General features: G+C 44.9%; 1 protein-coding gene across 2 annotated transcripts in view; it reads right to left on the bottom strand.

Annotated features, from left to right (window-relative positions):
* LOC119436532 (ATP-dependent RNA helicase A-like) overlaps window positions 1–12,440 on the bottom strand; it is a 137,753-nt gene that overhangs the window by 5,346 nt on the left and 119,967 nt on the right. For both annotated transcript variants that reach the window (XM_037703401.2, XM_037703402.2), the window contains 2 exons: window positions 11,367–11,482; window positions 2,387–2,599 (listed from right to left, as the gene is read on the bottom strand). In XM_037703401.2, coding sequence (XP_037559329.1) covers window positions 2,387–2,599; window positions 11,367–11,482 — 329 coding nt within the window. The remainder of the gene's footprint in view (window positions 1–2,386; window positions 2,600–11,366; window positions 11,483–12,440) is intronic.

The raw sequence follows: 12,440 nt of genomic DNA, 5'->3' as shown, positions 1-12,440 counted from the left end.
GCCAATGCAGTGCTATGCGCGCCGGCAAATGCAAGAATAAAAGCTTTAAAGGCTCAAGTAAGCACGAAGCGTTCTGGCGTTGCTGTCATTCCCGTACGATTTCCACTCGTGGCTATGGCGATGCGAACTCCATCGCTTCATTTCGGTGGACGCTAACGCCGTTATGGCTCGTTTGCGTCGCACATTTGCGGTGCTTTGCGCTCGCCGAGCTCCGAGAGTTGTCCGAATTAACCAATGTGCGGCCAGATACATCCGAATTAACAAGTTTCATTGCATTAAATAATGCATACACCTGCCGGGACCAAAGGACGTGTCCGAATTAACCGATTTTCCGAATTAACGGGGGTCGAATTAACTGGGGTCGAATTAACGAGCTTTTACTGTATCTGGGACTGTTAAAAGCGGGTTCGACTCTATATCCGTTCAGTTCAATCCATGATGTTGATGACGATAGCGCACTTTACTAGTGGTTTCAGTTTTACTGCAAGGCAGCTCTTATGCTTCTTTGGTGAAGGCTTGGCGCAATATTCAGCTCAAGTGCCATTCTGGAGCAGAATATCGCAAAGGACCACTCTCGTTGCAATTTGGCACAATTGCTGCAGCTGTTCCACCACTTATGTATTGATGCATTCGGGAACGTTTGCTACAAGGCTTCATTCATAGAACAGAAATACATAGCGAAGTTCATGGTACAGAAATACATAGCGAAGGAGTTTGCTTCTGTATTAATGTGCATTTAAAAAGACTCTACGGATGTCACTTGAAAATTGGCAATAAGCTAAATACAGCCCCAGTATTTTATATCACACTCAGTCAAAAAGCAATGGGTGTGCTCACACATGCAGTGCAAGGAAAACTTAATAAGAAAACTGGAAGCAAGTGGCTCAGCAAAACCAGCCACACATTTCTAGCCACCACAAACCACAAGCTAGTTAGCCAGAGCTGACTCATGTTCACAAGCACCCACCCAGACGCAGCAAGACAAAATGGTTGCTAGCACCAAAGATGATAAAGCAAACAAACACTAACTGCATCAGATGTGCCTGCTTCACAGCAAAAACTTGCACATGCACAAGCTTCCGAGGCTGGCACTAGGTGATGCAGACCATGCACGCTTTGATGTACTTATTTTATGCTGATAGTACATGATGCACTGCAACACTAGATGTTCATGGCATTAAGGGGGACATCGGTTGTTGAGATATATTCTGTATTTTATGATAAAACATGATGAAAATACACACTTTAGTTTTCCGTGCCATTTCGAATATGCAATTATTTTTCTTGTATGTGAATTAGTTGAGGAGACAGGTAAAACTGTCACTCCATTGATTTTGGAGACAATAGGAGAAAAACCTGCTCAGCAGAAAGCCAATATTATTGGATAGGTAGATACAACAATATGCAACAAATGCAGTGCTGGAAGCAGTTTTAAAATCAAATCATAATTAGTCATTCCCCCCTGGCACATGCCCATTGTGAAAAAAGTGCCATTTTAGCATATATTTTGGCTCAGATGCACCTAATCGACGGGTTACAAATTGATTTTTGTGCAAACATATTGATCCACAAAGTGAGAAATTTTACAGATTAGTGCAAAAAGAGTTGCAGATTTCAAACATGTCAGTTTTATTTTTGTCTATATTTATGCCCTTATACAAGGCAAGGCACAGCCTGCTCACAACAATTAAAGCAGCATGTTTCCAGATAAGTTTAAACAGGTGGTCCAGTTACAATCTTCAATTTTGACAATAATTACACATTTTACAATATTTACACATACTGCATTTTTTGAAGCCAGAAACAAACACGTACTTGAACGTATTCCTATGATTTTTTTTTTTTTTTGCATGACGGCATAAGAACACTGCTCCTGTAGCTGCTAAAAGGCCCTTTCAGTAAGTTTCGTCCCTTCTTAACTTAAGGCACTTATTGCAAAGATTTTTCAATGCAAAAGAGAATTTAGATTTCAAAACTACAATCAATTACAGCCTACATTACATATCATATGATTAATGCACTGTTATTTCTTAATTAGCTATATTTCCTAGAGGCACTATCACAAGCAAGCTTTACTGTACTTAATTTTATCAATTTTTACTTTAAATCATGCATTAAGGAGATGCAAAGGAGAACTACTAAGCTGCACTGATGGATTACTTATCTAGAGTAGCAAAATATCAGTCTTGTTATAACAGGAGCCCGAAAAAGTATGCTGGAAAGGATATCAAAATAAAAATGAGTGCCCATACTAACATGAAATTCTCACACCAGCTTCCGATTATGTTAGGGGTGCTGTGATATGGGGACAAAGTTCAGGAAAAAGCAGTTTTGACCTTGATTTTCCTAGTTAACTGAAAGAAACCATATTCCAATGTAAGCTTACCCAAATGACTCAGTGACATCTGCACCTTCTGTGCCAACTTCAATGGAGTCAAAGCGACAAAGCTTCTTGATAGTACTGATTATCCTTGCCAAATCATCTGAAGGTTGTGTTAGAAGCCCTGGGTCAATGGTGATACTATTAATGACACTGTCCACGGCTACTTGCAGAGAGACTACATGGGCAGCAGCCTGGGGATCCATCTTCAGGTTGATCCTACAGCAAAAAAAAATATATAATAATAAATAAAAAGCAAAAAAAAAATGGAATCGGAAAACAAACGCAATTCACCTTAGGTAGTACTTAACACTTTGAAATATATATATATATACAGGGATGGAAGCAGCGAAGAGAGCTTTGGAGTAGTTCTGCGAGCAGCAAATTGGGCACATTGTAGTAGGTTTGGAGCAGGAATTGTCCGTAATGGATCAGAAGATACGTGTTTAGGAGCAGCTTGGTAAAGCTCAACGTGAGTGAAATAAACGCAGATCACGAAAAGGTGTTCTTTATTTGACTTTTGCAGAAAACTATTAAGTTTCGGCAAATAAGTTCTTGCGGAAGCTCACAAGGTAAAGCAAAGTTCATGAAAGGGAAAAATTGTCATCCGCCCGACAAAGGCATCCCATATTTGTTTCTCAAAAACCACAATTATTGCAGTTAAATAGAGGAAGTGTCACACTAAATGTGGCCAAGAAAAAAATAACAGAGACCTTTACGCGAACACCACCCACTGTATGTTAATAGGCGCCTCTAATTGCTAGTCAATAGTTTTCTTGTTTTTGTTTTCATTGTGAACAAACAACTAATATTTAAGTTAATTAGCTAACATTTATAAGCTTACTTATTGGATAAGGTGCCAATGCAAAGCTTGTGCGGGACGTCAAGAAATGACTGACAGCAACGTTTAAAACAACCTAGGTTTTGTGTGGGCCTTTTTTTTTCGGCAAAAGTGATCAAAAAGATAATAAAGCCAGCAAAATTTAAAAAAAAATTTCACTCCACAATGCGTCACCACACCAGTGATATCAGCATTGTCAGACGTAAACATTTTCATCTAGTACGTTGTGTATATTAACGCACATGCAAGCCAGGGGCGCAGTCTTCCGAACCGTTACAAGAAAAGCGAACCGTTACAAGAACCGCTGAGCTACACACTGAACAGACTGTACGACTTATTCATTCAGCTGAGAGCGCGGCTTTCTTTCCCGACTGTCCCACACATTGAGCGCCAGTTCAAATCATCTTTAGCTGGTTCGCATAGCATGAAAACGTGTTAGACTTGCAAGGCCCGGTAAGGCATTGGTCCAGTGTTCGAATCCTGAACCAGGACGAATTTTTCTTCAACGTGTTTGGATTTTCTTCGTAGCTTCGTGTGTCAATTTTCCCTATCATGAACATTCGTAATGCACTGTATAGCATAAAACAATTTTCATTATCCTGCGGCCAAGTTACAATGCTCCACCAAACACATTTACACTCCAAAGACCGCAATGATGAAACGCATTACTTAGGCTTCGATTCCAGGGCTAAACGCTAGCCAACACATGGCTGTGTGGTTACCACACAACATGCACATCCTGCAAAATTTAGCGACTTCATTTGATATTAGTGTTTTCGCGCACGCTGGCACAGCTCGGTGGTTTGGTGCACCGATTTGCACACCGATGGCGCAATTGGTGCAGCACTTGCATCCCTGTATACACAGTGGACCCTCCTTAAATGGAACCTCACATACATGGACAAAAAATTTGCGTTTATCAGTACCGTATTTTCTGGCCTATGAGTCGCACCTTTGTATAAGACGCACCTCCCTCAAAACAGCAGTTGTTGCGGAAAAAAAAAAACATATACAAGTTGCACCGGTGTATAAGACGCACCTGTTCGTTCGGTAAGTGATTTTAAAAAATCAGTGACGTTTCACTCCGTGAACGCGGGTCACGCGCAAGCGTATGGGTGCCATATATTTCCACTCCAGGTGTATTTCTGCCGTTGTGGTTGCCACGATGTTCCGTAGAAAAGTCCAAGGGCGATAACATTGTCCCCGTGCGCCGTATGCTGTATGTGCGAGTGAAAGCCTGTGACGGTGAGCCGAATCGCGCACAAGGGCGGAAAGCGGGAAGGCAGCGCGGGAGGGAGGGGGGCGGCTCGTACTCAGGTAGCAACTGCGTAGTTTGCATCTCATCTTGACAGCGATCAGCAGATGAGACAACTTCGGGGTCGGTCAACTCGCTCTCGGCTAGCCGCCACTTGCGTTGCTGGTCCGTCGTTCTCGCACATTGCTCGGGAACTCGACCACGAGAAGAACCCTGCACCTCGATAGCGCGCACAGAACCTGTAGCAATTAATTCAACCGGCACGCGGCATAACCTCAAACCCTGGTGGCTGGTTTCGCTACCCACATATGCTACTAATGAGCCACATATGTTGGCTCATTATGATATGCTTATTAAAAATCGGGCCCCTCGGTTCCCTTTCTTCTCGTTCACTACATAACGAGGGCTCGAATCCGGCAACAACGATGCCTTCAGGTAGCATATGTGGGTTTATTAACCAGTTGCCATCACCCAAATAAGGTCACGTGCTCGTGACGCCTGCGGCAGAAAGGATGTTCCACATCCGCCCTATGGTTTGTGAGTGGTAGCACTGGCTAACACTCCCAGGGTTAGTTCCAGTTGTAAAACATAAATACCCCAGAAAGTGGATGGGAAAACGGTTCCGCGGTAGCTCAATGGTGAGAGCATCGCACGCGTAATGCGAAGACGTGGGTTCGTTCCCCACCTGCGGACAGTTGTTTTTTCATCCATTTTCATTTTCATTAATTTATTATTTCTTTATTCGACTATTACGTACAAGTAATTTTCCCCTATGTTGTCCTTGGTGTTATTGTTTGTTGGCTCATTATGATATCGTTCTATAAGACGCACAGACGAAAAATTCTGAAAAAAACCACATCTTATACACCGAAAAATCCAGTAGTTCCATTTATTGAAAGATTGGGCTCAAGGGTACACAAGATGCTTTATTGCCAGGAGCAGATAGTAGGTGTAGCAGATCTGATTACAAAGCTGCTTTTTACAAGCTAAATGCTTGCACACATTTACTGACTAGAGCTAGCAGCGCAAAAATTAATATTAAATATAGTCATTTAGTAATAAAAACAAACGCCACTTTAGTGAAGCAACCACTCTCGAAGTCTTCAATAACTCTGATGTTCGTCTCCAGCGTGAGCGCACTGTGCGTGCATTTCTGTGCCGCTATCAGAAATATTAAGCAAACTAGCAAACTCTGAGCTCACTGACATTGCCAACACAAAAAGCCACAGCAAGCCATGACCATGGTAGAGGCCATACTAACCATGGCACCAACAAAAGCCAGCAAGAGCCGCCTCAGTGAAAACATGAACTACCGAAAAAGAAAATGAAAACTAAAGGCAGGAAAGGCGCAAACAGTGCGATGCCGCTGAGATTGGCCAGTCAGTTTTGTGTTCGGCAATATTATTAGTTTCGTTTATCCAGAGTCGGAAAAAATGTGGTTTTGTATCGTGAACTTTTTTTCTTTTCTTTTTTGCATTACTTTAATGCAGAACCAACAAACTGTAAGGCTGCTTTGTTTAACTCTTTCGGGACCACGGAAAAAAACTGGCAATTCTGAAGGGTGTCAGAAATGTTATTTTATTGAAAGAAATCTTTGAGCTATATTGCTGTAACATTTATCAAAATGCAGCTAATTAGATTGTCTTTCATGCAGAATGAAATATTAGACTTAAAATGTATAAGATTAAGAAAAAAATACCTCACTGAAAATTTGCTGAGAGAACAGAAAAAAGTTGCAAAAGGCATGGACATATAAGTAAAAAACGAGAATAAAAAAATTGGAGGTATACAAAACGTGCTACATTGCCTCATTTCTTTTGAAAATTTGGCATGCCTATCTACAACTGCTTTTTTTTTTTTTTTTGCACTCTGGCACCAGTGGTCAGCACTCAGTTCCGGGCAGTGGTAAAACACCAATGAACTTTGCACGTGCTGCAGCAGACATTGATGTTGAGCTCATTTTTATTTTCTGCTCATAGCACAGCTTGCAGTTTTTGCGTTTTTCCACTTTTTATGGCTTGTCGAACGCGTGTTCTGCAGAGGGTGCTGGAGGAGTGCGAGCTTTCTTGGCACCATCAAGATTCAGAGGCTTTTGAACGAGCTCTTCTCTAAAAGCTAGGTGGTGAAACCCGGCAATGCGTGCTAGCTCAGGAACCTCTGGGTGCAATGTGCAGTGAGCTTGGGATTGTATAAAACTATTCACACATGCAATATCTAAGCAGTGGAAGAAGAGGATCTTCCACCACCGCACGCTTCTCATTATAATATTATAGTAGCCAATCTTTTGGCTACTAAATATCAGAATGGAGTTTAGCTCAGCTGTCGTTGCAGCCTGAAATCGCGCTCCTTTCAATGGCCTCTTGATTTTGGGAAACAGCCAGAAGTCGCAGGGCCATATCAGGAGACTAAGGAGCCTGTGAACTACAGGAGTCTGGTTTTTCGCCAAAAAAGTAAGAATCAAGTGCGAGGGATGTGCAGGAGCATTGTCGTGATGGATGCGCCAATTTACTGTTGACCAGAACTCCGGTTCTGGTCATCAGTAAATTTTGGTTCTGGTCATTTGTCGCCTACGTGGTCACAGCACCACGTAGGCGACAAAGGACATCTCTGTAGTACTCTGATGATTGACCCTGTGGTGCGTTCTCGTGGTTTACCACACTGCGAGAGTCGAAGAAAGCAGTCAGCCTCACTTTGACATTGCTGCGCACTTGGCGGGCCTTCTTTGGTCTTCATGACGTGGAATGCTTCCACTGTGTAGACTGGGATTTGATTTCCGGGTCATACCCGTACACCCACGACTCGTCCACCACGTAGGCGACAAAGGACATCTCTGTAGTACTCTGATGATTGTTTGACCCTATGGTGCGTTCTCGTGGTTTACCACACTGCGAGAGTCGAAGAAAGCAGTCAGCCTCATTCTGACATTGCTGCGCACTTGGCGGGCCTTCTTTGGTCTTCGTGACGTGGAATGCTTCCACTGTGTAGACTGGGATTTGATTTCCGGGTCATACCCGTACACCCAAGACTCATCATCAGTGATTATGGTGTTCATAAAGTCGGGGTCACTGTTTGTGGAATCCAGCAAGTCCGTGAGACTTCAACACGAAGTTGCTTTTGCTCCACCGTGAGCAGCTTCGGCACGAATTTCGCCACAACTCTCGTTACGGCCAAATCTTCGGTCATAATAGAATGTGCTGAAAAAGTGCTGATGCCCACCTCTTCCGCAATTTCTCGGATAGTCACACGACGGTCCCGCATCACCACAGCGTTCACTTCGGCAATGACCTGGTCATTTGGGCATGTTGATGGCCAACGGGAGCATGGCTCACTCTCCACCGATGTGCGGCCGTCTTTAAACCGGTTGTATCACTCCTTAATCTGTGTGCTGCTCAAATGGTTTCCACTTGGTTGTCGCCCAGTTTCTGGCAAAATTTGATGCAGTAGCACAGCCGCTCCGTCATTTTCTTTGCAATAAAAAAAAACCCGATGAGAGCACTGCGCACAACCTCACTCAAACGCTGCGTCCCAGCGACTGACGCTATCAGCAGGCGGGAAAAAATTCGTGCATGCGCACGACGATTCAAGGTCGGCTGATGCAAGCGCGCTAGTTTCATATCCATCAGGTGTTCGCAAAAAAAAAAAAAAAAATCAGTATAGACCAGGAGTTCTCAAGCATGTTTGTTCCAGGGAACCCTGCTAAGCTCCATGATGCGCCAAGGAACTCCCCCCCCCCCCCCCCTGAATTAACCGAATTAAAATGTCCTAATTAACCAAATGTCGAATTATCGAGGGTATCAAGAAAACAATAAACAAATGCTTAACTATATATATACGTCAACACGCTTTTATTTGCTCAATGAATCAGCAAATTTTGTTTATATTTATTTAGCACAAGACCGGTGCGGAAGATGAAATTGTTGTCATCTCATGACTGATTAGCACTAGCAGCGGCGAAGGCCCTGCGCGCATACATCCTGATTATTTTTTCGCCAGTCAGCTATTCGCCAACGAATTGTCCGCCCATCGCGGTGTAGCCGGGGCTCTTAATCTTCGACAACTTTGCACTGAGTCAAAGCAAAACTACTGCTTGCCGCAACCGCTGCGGACGAAACCGCGGCCGCTATCGACGCGATCATGGACGGCGACCTTGCGGTTCAGAAGGCAGGCGGCCAACGCACGCACCAAGTCAAAACGATACTACCGTTCGCTGGAAGAAGTGCGGACGAAACCGCGGTCGCTATCGACGCTACCATGGTTGGCGACTACGCATTTGTGAAGGCACGCAGCCGACGCGCGCACCGAGTGAAAACGAAACCACTGTTTGCCTCAACCGCTGCGGACGAAACTGCGGTGGTTATCGACGCGAGCACTTATGAAGGCACGCGGCAGGCCGCCAACGCAGTGTTACGCGCGGCGATAAACGCAATAAAGTCTTTAAGGGCTCAATTAGGCACGAAGCGCTTCGGCGTTGCTGTCAATCACGTGCCGCGCACGCTTGCCACTGAGGACCATGGCGATGCGGACTGCGCAGCTTCGTTTCGGGTGGACGCTAGCGCCGTTCTTGCTCTTCTGCGGCGCGTATTTGCGATGCTCCGCGCATTTTTTTTCCTTCATTTTTTTTTATTCCTCCAACGTATACGTCAGTGCGCGCGCAATCGGCACCTACACTATCTACAAACGAGAGAAATGCGCATGTTGGTAAATTACGGCCTTCGAGATTTAAGTGCGAAAGCTTAGGCGTAATGCCCGTTTTCGGAGGTTGGGTGGCTACAAGCGGCTTGCGAATTTATTCCGCAGTTCGCGCGTTGCCGTTACGCGCTGTGAGTGCTTTTTGACACTCGGGCGTGAGTAACGGAGGTTCTGTAGATCGAGCGCACCTCGTTTTCGCCGTTTTAGCGACTTCGTTAGCGCGGGGCCACGGAAAATTTATCAGTGGCTCGCGGAACCCCGAGCAGAGCCCTGCGGAACCCCAGGGTTCCGCGGAACCCACTTTGAGAACCCATGGTATAGACCACTTATAACGTAACCGCTTATAGTGCAGGACCGGATATAGTGCGGTCTTTTCAGACTCCCGTTAATTATCCCATAGAACTCCATGTACACACGTATCGCGTATAGTGCAGTTGCGGAAAACGAAATACCGGTTACAGTGTGGCTGCCTGGGAGTACGGAAGTCAGCGGAGACTGCGAACGCTCCCCTCAAACAGGCACCCCAAGGAGTGCTCGAGGAAGAAAGAGAGACGAAGTGGAGGAGAAGGGCACGTGGTGCGAACGAACAGCCAGTGAGGCTGAAACCAGAATCTTGAGTGCGAGTCGTGAAATGTCACGGCGCGCATAGCGAGCGAGGGCCACGAAACTGCCAACGCCGGCCAACGCTCGCTTCACGATAACGGCAGTAAACGAAACTTCAGGGAGTGGGCGGCGCCGGCACGGCACGGCGAAGGGCGCACGCGGAGACTGTGGAATGTGACGGAGGAGGGCAGCAGTGAAGCGGATTTCGCCTCGGCAACTCCACCGCTTCAGTGGCTCCGCTCGCCCTCCCTCGTAGCTCCCTCACTTTCGACTGTCACCGTGCGTGCCCGCCGCCGTGCAGACACCGCCGCTCCAGCCGGCTCGGCGCCAGCTCCCCGAAGTTTCGTTTTCTGCCGTTATCGGGAAGCGGGCGTTTGCCGGCGTGGGCAGTTTCGTTGGCCGGCCTGGGACAGCGCCGCTGCTTTCCTCTGTGCCGTAGCCGCAACGTGCAAGGTCAACACGTGACTAGAAAGTAGAGGAAGCATAAAGAAGAAAGAAAGGTTCACTGCCATTTTCTACGCGTGGCTATGGTAGCGTGGCTTAGACGTCATCACGTACACACATGTTCCGGCGCAACGCAGAATTGGCGACCTTGCCATTTGAGTGAGGGTGAAATGTCCGCCGCATTTTTTTTTTTTTTTTTGCGCGCGACATTGAGGGGTCTCTCCTAAGCTTTAACTCTATGGCAGTGCCGGAGCAATGCCGGTCGAAGGTGCCGCCGCCTGATTTGGTTCGAATTAACGAGATTCGACTGTAAATTGAATGCAAACGTTCTAGCCACATTCCTCGACTGTCGCATACGCGTGGCGGCTCGGTGCACATGTTTTGCATATGTGTGGGCCTTGAAAATTGTTGCTTTGGTTATAGTGCAGTACCGCTTATAGTGCAGATATTCGCGACTCCGGCGACTTACGTTATAAGCGGTCTACACTGTATTAAGGTCGGATAATTTTCTAACAGACCTCGTAAGTGCATGGTGTGCACGCTTCTGTGCCGCCATTGAAACAACAGAGGCTAGGCCTCAACTTCGCAAGGGCTTACGAGCCACCAAAGTTGGAAGACGTCAACGCGGCAATGAAGCACGAATGGCACCACGACGGCCCGAACGAGGCGGCAGGGGCAAAGCCATCTAACCTCGGCGACTTGAACCAAGACCGCACGACTAGAACAAAAACAGCAGTGTTGCATTCGGTGCGTTAACATGGCTGACTACCAACAAGATGAGGCTAAAAACAAAAACGAAACAGCCGGAAACAGTAAAAACTGATGCTCATGGCAATGGGCCTGACAAGAAGTTTCATTTTCAGTTCCGTTTACACCCGTGCGAGGAAATTTTAGTTCCGATTACCGAAAGTTTTTTTACGTTATCTGAATACAAAACCAACCAAATTACAGGCTACTGTTCCGTTTAGGCGGCAATTCTGTTTAAGCAATTTCCGTTTATCGAGATTCTACGGTACATACATTTTTTTTTTTTTTTGAAGAACTGCCGTTCTGAGGGGGGTGCAACTTATTGACCGGAAAATACAGTATTACTGCATGCGAAGCAAGATAGGCATGTATAAACTCTGAATACGCCATACAGAATCAAGCCTTACCAGCCATCAACCTGGACCACACCATTCACCAATTCCACTCTTTTGCAGCCAAACAACAAAATATGTATGGGTGATATCATCGACATCTGCTTACAGGAGACTGCCCTTGTACGGATCTGCAATAAAATGAAAACATGTGCATAAAATTGATATGCCTTTTAGTAGGGTTAGGCGAATATTCAAAATTTTCGAATATCTGATTGACACTTAAGGTATTTGGTATTTGCTTCGGATCGAATTTCAGTATTCTAAATTTTCAAATTATTCGGAACAAACGAATATTTATTTATTTGAAAACGTAGAATTGACAGTTTTGGTTTCAATGAGCAAGTCACATTATCACTGACACAGCTCATAGCCAAGACACGGCAAAAACGAAGCCATGACTGGGGCACCATGCCGCCAATCGCGGGCTCTATTGTCATGGAGGAAGAAGCGAAATTCAAGTATACTGAACCGCAACAATGAGCAGAAGTCTGTTAATAAATTTTCTGTAAAATTTTACTTAAAATTTAACTTTTTGGTAAGTTCTCCTGGCTACTCCTATTCATTTATTTCATGATTAACTTTATGCCAGCAATACTGCATGGTGGTATGGGCACATTCTATTACTTTTCTTTTTACTGAGGGTATGAAAAAAGAAGCCACACTGTTACCATTGTACAGAAATTCGGAACTTGTGTTCTTGTAAGGAAATATCTGCATAACAGCATTCAAAATAAACTTGCAAGTAAGGTGCGCACCTCACCCACCCTTTTTTAAAAAATATTTTCAACTTCTGCCTAAGTGTCAAGGTTATATTGGTACGGGCACATTCTTTCACTTTTCTTTTTACTGAGGGTATGAAAAAAGAAGCCATACTGCTACCATTGTACAGAAATATGGAACTTGTGTTCTTGCAAGAAAATATCTGCATAACAGCATTCAAAATAAACTTGCAAGTAAGGCGCACCAACCTCACCCACCCTTTTTTAAAAAATATTTTCAACTTCTGCCTCTTGTGTCAAGGATATATGCAAAGACCACAACTGTATTCATTTCGAGCCAAAAAATTCATATTTGCATTAACTATTG

Source organism: Dermacentor silvarum, chromosome 1 (assembly GCF_013339745.2).
Source record: "Dermacentor silvarum isolate Dsil-2018 chromosome 1, BIME_Dsil_1.4, whole genome shotgun sequence".
Taxonomy (NCBI): domain Eukaryota; kingdom Metazoa; phylum Arthropoda; class Arachnida; order Ixodida; family Ixodidae; genus Dermacentor; species Dermacentor silvarum.
The sequence above is the reverse complement of the archived record's forward strand: the minus strand, read 5'-3'. Positions and strand labels throughout refer to the sequence as shown.